Source organism: Myotis davidii, unplaced genomic scaffold, assembly GCF_000327345.1.
Source record: "Myotis davidii unplaced genomic scaffold, ASM32734v1 scaffold674, whole genome shotgun sequence".
Lineage (NCBI taxonomy): Eukaryota > Metazoa > Chordata > Mammalia > Chiroptera > Vespertilionidae > Myotis > Myotis davidii.
Genome location: NW_006286674.1, coordinates 1,022,468 through 1,031,478, shown reverse-complemented (window position 1 = coordinate 1,031,478; position 9,011 = coordinate 1,022,468). Strand labels below are relative to the sequence as shown.

General features: G+C 42.0%; 1 protein-coding gene across 1 annotated transcript in view; it reads left to right on the top strand.

Annotated features, from left to right (window-relative positions):
• The window catches only part of TGFBR3 (transforming growth factor beta receptor III), a 177,019-nt gene that overhangs the window by 143,837 nt on the left and 24,171 nt on the right, over positions 1–9,011 (top strand). Inside the window, exons 8-12 of the mRNA XM_006758203.2 lie at positions 817–1,142; positions 1,535–1,687; positions 4,174–4,314; positions 4,486–4,644; positions 8,845–9,003. Of these exons, the coding sequence (XP_006758266.1) occupies positions 817–1,142; positions 1,535–1,687; positions 4,174–4,314; positions 4,486–4,644; positions 8,845–9,003 (938 nt within the window). The remainder of the gene's footprint in view (positions 1–816; positions 1,143–1,534; positions 1,688–4,173; positions 4,315–4,485; positions 4,645–8,844; positions 9,004–9,011) is intronic.

The window sequence follows — 9,011 nt, the reverse complement described above, 5'->3', positions numbered from 1 at the left end:
TTTATTCCAGATGAATTTTTGGAGAGTTTGTTCTAGATCTTTGAAATATGCCATTGGTATTTAAATGGGAATTGCTTGAATCTGTAGATTGCTTTGGGTAGTATGGACATTTTAATGATGTTGATTCTACCAATCCATGAACATGGTGTGTTCTTCCATTTGTTTATGTCTTCCTCTATCACTTTTTTCAATGTCCTATAGTTTTCCGAGTAAGGTCTTACCTCCTTCGTTAAGTTTACTCCTAGGTATCTTAATTTTTTGTATGCAATGGTAAATGGGATTCTTTTTTTCGTTTCTCTTTCTGTGAGTTCATTATTGGTGTATAAAAAGGCCATAGATTTCTGAGTGTTAATTTTGTATCCTGCTACATTGCTGAATTCATTTATTAGGTCTAGTAGTTTTTTTATGGAGTCTTCGGGGTTTTCCAGAGGGTCTGATTTTTCATTGGTCTGGGGTGCAGCCTGGGCAAAGGGATTTTTTTTTTAAAACATTTCCAAAGTGGTGCAACCAATTTTAGAACCACTTGATCTCATTAATCATTAAATCTCTTAATTTTAAAACTTGGGGAACTGAGGCACAGAGAAATAAGCCACTGGCCCAAAGCCACTTAGTGAGTTAGAAAGAACTCTAGGACTAAAATTCAGGCTTCCAGACTACTCATCTCCTTCATACATTATTTGTTAAGTGTAATTTTACACACTCCATGCTGATTCTTCCTGTCCTTGCCTTTAATGATGATTGTGCCCTGGCATCAGACACTGATTGTGCCCTGGCATCAGACACTGATGATGTTTTGCTTTCTTCTGTCACCACCAGAGGAGATGAGAGATGAGGAGGTCCACACCATCCCTCCCGAGTTACGGATCCTGCTGGACCCTGGAAACCTGGACAACCCACCCATCCGGGGAGGGAGAGGCCAGAGTGGAGGTTTCCCCTTTCCTTTCCTGGACATCCCCAGGAAAGGCCAGAAGGAAGGGGGAGAAGATGGGTTCCCGCAGCCAAAGGACCCTGTCATCCCCGGCTTACGACTGTTTCCTGGTCCCAGAGAGCCTGAGGAGGTGCAGGGCAGCATGGATGTTGCCCTGTCAGTCAAATGTGACAATGAGAAGATGACCGTGGCTGTAGAAAAGGATTCTTTTCAGGTCAGTGCAGTTCCTTAAAGGAGGGAAGAGAAGGCCACTTTCCCCACATCTCGCCCCCAGTATGTGTTAGTTCTTTCTCTCCAGCTCTTTCACTTCGGGACTCCAGAGGCTCCATACTGTTTTCTCAGTTGGACAGGCTCACTTCCCCTCTGCTGCGATTCTCACCCGGTTTCTGTTGTTCTCAGCAAGGGGGGTTCCAGATCCTTGTGTGTCAATATTTTGCTATTGGGTTTCCAAGGCCAACAAACACAATCCTGTTTGAGAGGCGGTTGGTAGGGGGCGGGGGACGCAGGCCTCCAGCAACCTTTACTTGGAAGACCAGGCAAACTGTGAACTGTGTGCTGCAGAACTGCCTGTGGGCCCCCTTTATGTTTTGGTGGTTGTTGTTTCAGTCCAACAGCTACTCGGGGATGGAGCTCACCCTGTTGGATCCTACCTGCAAGGCCAAGATGAATGGCACCCACTTCATTTTGGAGTCTCCCCTGAATGGCTGCGGGACTCGGCACCGGCGGTCCGCCCCGGATGGCGTGGTTTACTTCAACTCCGTGAGTGTCCTCCAGAGCAAAGCCTGGCCCTTGGCCAGAGCTTGCAGGGTGTTACCTTAAAACTAATCTTAAAATTTCTGTGAAAATGAGGAGGAACATGTACCCCAGGCCCGAACCAAGCCAAGTGTCAGTTCTCAACAGAATGAGATGTACTTCGACCCTGGACATTTTTGTTTCATTTGCTTTATTGCTGAATCTGTGGGAGTTGGGAGGCCCTGTTTTCTTGGTTGGAGCATCGGTGGTCCTCTCTTCCATATCCTGGTGAGAAGGGGTTTGCTGGCAAGGTAATTATGACCCGTCTCTCTGACTAAACTGCAGGGTCAAAGGCCTGGTCCTTAGGATGAAATCCAAGCCCTTGGGCTTTGAGTGAGCACATCTACACACTGAGCCAACCAGACCCCGTCCTCTCAAGCCTCATTTGAGTCCTGCCCAGAGTTCTCCCTTCCCCAGAAACAAAAGAGCCAGAAGAGAGAAATCCAGAACGGGCTATTAAGAAATTATTACTTAGTCTCTCTCTCCGCCTCTAAGAAAGACCTAGATGGAAAAAAATCTCATTTCTGAAGTTTCCCGGAGGGAGGTTTTCCAGATCCCCCAGTGATAATCCATTGCAAGCCTTTCTGAAATTGCTCTCGTCAGTGCATCTAAAGCCTTTCAGATTAAACTTATTCTTGCAGAGATGACCCTAGGCAGTAAATATTAAAAGACGGTGACACATGATGTCTCAAAAGAACTTTACTTTTGATGGTAAAATAAGGCTCAAAGATCCCTATGTCCAGCTTTGACACGGTGTGTGTGTTCTTAGCGCCTGTTCCAGCTTTGGCTTGGGACAGGGAGGGAGAGGCTGCTCATTCCCCTTCATTCCACTGCTGATGGATAGACACGCTTGGCCCATCTAGAGAACAGACTGGCGATCAGGTACTCCAGTCACTGTGGCTCATGGGGGCACCGACTCTCCTTGTGAGCCCAAGTTTATCAAGCCTCAGACAAGCTTAGAATGTTTGAGCGGGCCAGAACCCTAAGATGCCATCATTCAACTTCCTCATTTCACAGGTGGGAAATTCAACTCCAGGGAGTTAAGAGACTTGCTTAGGCTTGAGAACCTAGTTAACAACGGAGCCAGGACTGAATCTAGCTTCCCGACCTCTCGTGCACTCATCTTTCCTCAACACCGGGCTAGCCCAGCTGATCTCCCTTTGTTATTGGAATAATTTATGAACCTTTGACCTCTGTGATGAACACCCTCCTGCCAATTCCAACACTAATTTTTGTTGCATTTATCTATTTTTTTCCAGATATAATGAATGGCACATTACTGATGTACTGTACTTAATTTTGGAATTTAAAACGTGTCTAAATTAACACCAATAAGAGGCTATGATAATCTGTATGTTAAATAAAAACTTAAAAAAGGGTCATTTGCTTCAGAAGAGAAAGGTGTATCATGAGCCCTTAAAAACCCTTTCTTCTTATATGTACGTAGTGTGGTGGTGATTATGATGATGAGATGGTGATTCTAGGGTAAGCAGTATCCTAGGTACTTGCTTTAATTGCATCAGTACTTTCTTTTGAGGACCTGGTACAGAACAGAGAGGTGGTTTTCCTACATTCTCTTCCTGTTCTATTGCCTTCAGTGAATATTTTAGCTATTTGTTCCAATTATGATTGTAGTAGTCAAACTTACTATATATTTTTGTTTTGGAACATATTCATAATCTAAGCATGTAAAGCAAAAAATAAAATAAGTAAAACAAAAGGACAGCATGACTCTCCTACATATGCAGAGAAATTATTTATGGAGTCATGGTCCTGAGGTGAATTTTTTCATCTTACCCACAGCTAACCTAGGAATAATCATTTCAGTCAATGCCATGGAATAAAACATAATGTACTTTTGTGCATCTTTACACCATAGAGAAATATATTAGGAAGAAGATGGTGGTGGTGGGGGGGGGTGGGGAATAGAGGAGTACGAGAGAAAAAATGAGGAGAGAATGGCTCAGTAGTAAACATTAAGTCATTTGCTTCTAACTCAAACCAAACTTTTTACAAATCCTGATTGATACAAATAACAAGAGCTCCCTGCATTAGCCAGCTTTTGCTATTTCTTAGAATTTTTAATGTGAAGAGAATTTTTAATATGGAGAGAAGCCCCCTAGTGCAAGCTTTAATATGAAGAGAAGCTCCCCTATCCTACTAGATAGGCAGGTCTATTGATAACGCCATTCAACCCTACTTCAGTGTCTAGTGTTTTCTCACTGTTTGAAATTATTTGTATTTTTTTCACTGAGGAAAATACATATTTTGAACATGAATTGGGTTTCTCTTTATTTTTCGTCTCTTTGAAGAAGAAATCCTAAGCCCACTTGGAGGGTGTGTGTGTGTGTGTGTGTGTGTGTGTGTGTGTGGTTTTCACGCATGCACGTGAAAACCAAGTGTATGTGATTTGGTGTTTTTATGACGTTCTCTGTGGTATCTTTGCCTTTTAGATTGTGATACAGGTTCCGTCCCCTGGGGGTAGTAGTGGTTGGCCAGATGGTTATGAAGATTTGGAGTCTGGGGATAATGGATTTCCAGCAGATTTGGATGAAGGAGATGCTTCCCACTTCAGCCGACCTGAAGTTGTGGTGGTATGTGTTTCTTTGTATTAGGTAGTATGTGGAAGATGTTGTCTTTAGGAACTCTCAGGGGCGGGGGGTGGTGGGGAATTAGATGTTACAGTCCAAAGCTCATAAAGCTGCAGGGCATTTATCCTTTATCCTTCCTTTGACTGATTGTCCTCTGTCTTGTTTTTCCCCCAGTTTAACTGCAGCCTGCGGCATGTGGGGAATCCCAGGAGTTTCCCGGACCCGCCCACCAGAAACATCACCTTCAACATGGAACTGTACAGCACTGACCTCTTTCTGGTGCCCTCCCAGGGCGTCTTCTCGGTGGCGGAGAATGGACACATCTATGTTGAGGTGAGATTACAACATTAGCCTTGGCCTTCAGGTTAGTGCGCAGCTGTAGTAGCTCCTGGGGTGTGAGCTCAATTGCCCTGCTCTTCCTTACAGCCCTTGACCAGCTTTGGGTGAAAATGCTTCCAGCTTGATTTCTGACCAAAGCAGAAAATTTCAGGACTTGCTACCTTATCCTAAATGGAGAGTGTTCTATAGATGAATGTTTTAAAAACGTTGTTTAAAGTGTGAATTCTAATAAAGCCTGTTCTTGCTTAGCATTTTTGGAACAGTAGCTCAGTAGTGGCAGTGTCAGAGTTAACCATGAAATGTTTCAAACCACCTCACATATTATCTTTTAAACTGCACACAAGTGAGTGAAATGCTATGTGCTACTATATCTCATGGAGATTGTCTTTTTTCCCTAGATCATTGTTTAGATGTATCTATAGTTTTATTAAAACTATTTCCTATATACAATGATAATGATCATGCACAGCATAAGTCTGTGGAATGGCTACAAAAATATTAGGTAGTGGTAGTAATAATGAAATAGCAACAGCTAGCATTGACTGTGGATTTATTTTGTGCCAAACTCAGTTATAAATATTGTAATGAACTATTCTTCAAAGCAATCCTCTGAGACAGAACTATTAATATCCCCATTTTGTGGATGAGGACATCGAGGCAAAACTTATCTAAGGTCACACAGGTAGTACCTCTTAGAGTTCAGAGTCAGGACTCACCCCAGAGCCCACACTATTATCCACTGGATGCTACTATCATGTATTCTCAAGTGCCATTTGAAAGGAGAGAAAATGTAACATATTAGCAGTGCAAATATCCAAGTTCTCAGATAGAATTCTAGAGAAGATAACTTTCCTGATGGCCCTAGGATATCTGCTGGTCTTACAGAGGAATCACCCTCTGATGAGCTAGTTCTGGTGCTAAGCTGCAAGCCGTGCTCTGCTTCATGGTGGGGGGAGTGAGAAGCGTAACGGTCAAACGGGATACTTCTATATATTACAGTGACTGCAGTGCACATAATTTCTATTTTAGAAAGACAAATAACTCTTGTACTGATTCTGGGACGGAGCCTGCTGACTCTAGACATTTTCCTGGATCTCCTCTCTGTTTTAATTCCCTGTTTTAAGAGGAATTCTCTTTCTTTGGGTACACCTTCTCTCTCCACTGGGGAAAATATACTGCTTTCGACATGCTGTTCCTAATCATAGATCTCTTCTAATCCAAGATCGCTGTTCCCGTCATGCTTTTCTGGCTGCGCGGTCCATGTGTGCCGTTGGTCCGTGACTCCCTGTTGTGCTATAGATTTTAGAGGCTCTGCTTAACTGCAGTTTGGTTTCCAAATGTGTGCCTGGCTTTGCTAATTTATGGCTCAGCTGCTTTATGCTAATCTGCGGCCAGTCTTCCTCGTGTATCCAACCCTGGGTGTTTGGTTTTTCTCCCTTTCCCTCCAGTGTGGGCCTACTTAAGGTATGGGTTTATTTGTTTTTTATTCATATTTTCCCACATATCTTGTCATATATCATCTATGTTTTTCACAATTAAGTTCTGTCAAAGACATTGTCAAGTGATGAAAAAGAAATGAACCAAATCTTTTGCTATCATTTTAAATATCAAGTACATTGAGGAGAATTTGGGCAGGGGGAAAACACTTTACGCTATTTTATTTTAAAGTTGTTTTAGACCACCTAAATATGAGAGAGGATCTGTAAGTATTTTGCTAAACAGAGTAGCAGTTATGCATATTCTTTGTTTCCCACTTTAGATTTCACTGCTAATAAGAAAATTTAAAAAAAAATTTTCTCTAGAATTTTTTTTCTTAGGATAAATAAAACTTAGTCATAGTCTTGCCTAAAGAACTATTTCCAAGTTTTTTTCTCCTGGCCATCCTTCTTATATCCCCTCTCAGGATCCTCTATTTACTATAGATCATACTCCCTTCTTTTAATCCAAGAATTGATCAGTTTTTCCATCTGGGTTTTGGTCATCTTGAGTGATATTTGGTCACATAATGGCAACTTTTCTTTTGGTTCATTTGAGTTGGGGAATTTAAAAAATTGTAAATAACCCCCCAAATATAAATCTTGAATAACACCACTAGTAATAGCTGGTGTTCCTGGAGTAGCCGGGACCTGTGTTGTTTGCATGTCATTTTGACTTTACACATCCTCACAATGACCAGATCTAGTAGGTAGTCCCCCTCAGTCTGTAGGGAAGGAAACTGAGGCTCAGAGCTCACGTTCATGAGCAGCAGTGCACACGATTTCCTGGGGTTTGTCTCGCTCCAAAGCCCACAGCCCTCCCATATCATTTCCAGTCCATTTTAGAGTAAAAGACTTATTAATAACCTTTTTCCTCCAAAATGACTTTTTGGGATACCTTAGACCAGCGGTTCTCAACCTGCATGTCAGATATTTACATTATGATTCATAACAGTAGCAACATTACAGTTATGAAGTAGCAACGAAAATAAGTTTATGGTTGGGTCACAACATGAGGAACTGTATTTAAAAAGCCAGAAGGTTGAGAACCACTGCCTTAGACATTCTGCCATTTCATATTTCTTTGAGATTAGAGAAAAGATTTACATTTCTTCTGTCACACAGTTTTGCACTGTGGGTCCTAAGTTCATGTTAAAGGAGACTTTTTTAGTTTAAATGGGGTATGTGTAATTTGCTATCTTTTCAAGATAAAATATTTTTCAGGAATATTGCAAAAATAACAACATGACTATTTACAGACTATCAAACACTACTTGCTAGGCATATTTCCTACAAAATGTTCTTCCAAGGCCACTTCTTGAGCCTGGTTGAATTGACCCTGTAGCTACAGTGAAATAGGAAAGAGAAAATGGACTTGTGATCAGAATATTTGGGCTTAAACTTTGGTTATGCCCAGTATTTGCTAGATATGATCTTGACAAGCCATCTGTTCTATATGCTCAGTTTTCCCTCAGTTTATAAAGTGGAGAAGAACATGTTTATCTCGTCAGATTGTTCTGAGGGATTTAGCTTTAAGGCACAACAAAGTGACATAACCGTCATCACCTCCATTGTTGCGTGTCTTGTAGTTAACCATGGAGGGATCTTGCAAAATAGCGCTGTGGACTGAGAGCCCCATGCAGTGCCCTGGGTTTCTCAGAGTGGAAAGTGTGTTTACATCTCCGTGCCTTTTGAAACGATTCTGGAGCTATTGGCCTATGGTTAAGGCCTCACTTTATTTCTAAAGTGTTTAAGTTTATTTTGATTCTAAGTTTAGTCAAGGAATGAAGCATCGAGGGGAGAGGCAGCTCGCACGGCCATCCATGTATCACCAAATGGAGAATCCAGTCTGGTGCAGGGATTTTAGCTGAGTTCAGGATAGTTGAGGTTTGAATTCTGTTTACACTGGGCCAAACATTACTTCCTGTTTCTAAAGAAAAGAACCTTAACAAGGTTTGGACATAGCCCATAGAATGTTTTGAAAGAGGGAAGTGTAAATGAGTCGGAAACGTTTCCAGATTAGATTTCCCTTAAAACACCGTTGGGCTTAAAGAGTGAAGGGAGAGTACTTGGCAAGGCCTGGTTTGGACCTGTGAGCGGCTGGGACACTTGGCCAGGCCCATGATCGCCACCAGCTTGCACCGTAGCTGGCATCCAGCCACAGGGCCAGCTCTGCCTGTCCAGTGACGCAGGACTCTAAATGAATCGGTAGCTTTCCCTGCCATGGTTTAGGCCCACTCTGACTTGTGCAAGTTTAGAAGTCCAGTACTCCCTGCCTACGTTAAGTAGATTCTGCCTCTCTATTTTTTGAGCAATTTTTAAAAAAGAGCTTGCCTTACAAATGCACTGTTATGACATCAGGAGCTTTGCCTGTTGGTGTTTTATTTATTTTGGAAAATCCACTTTGCTTTTATTTTTATCTCCCAGAGGACTTATGGGAGGTTGAAGAGACTTAGTCATTTTGTACTGGAATCTTCCAGGCTGGCGTTGGAACTAAATAATTCACTGTCACCATCCATATCGAGTTTCAATAGAAAATAACTCTTTTTTCAAAGAATGTATATGTTACTTTTACCATTAGAAAGAAGACTATAGATGGATGTTATGGGAATAAAGAAATGTCTCTCATCAGAAGGACTGTGTTGGTGTGTTCCCCTTGTGCCTAAAGTAAAAATGAGATGCTAACTTGCTTCTGTGTCGATCTCGCTGTTCTCCATAGGTGTCTGTTACTAAGGCTGACCAGGAACTGGGATTTGCCATCCAAACGTGCTTTATCTCTCCAAATTCGAACCCCGATCGGATGTCTGATTACACCATCATTGAGAACATTTGCCCCAAAGATGATTCTGTGAAATTCTACAATCCCAAGAGAGTGCTTTCCCGTCC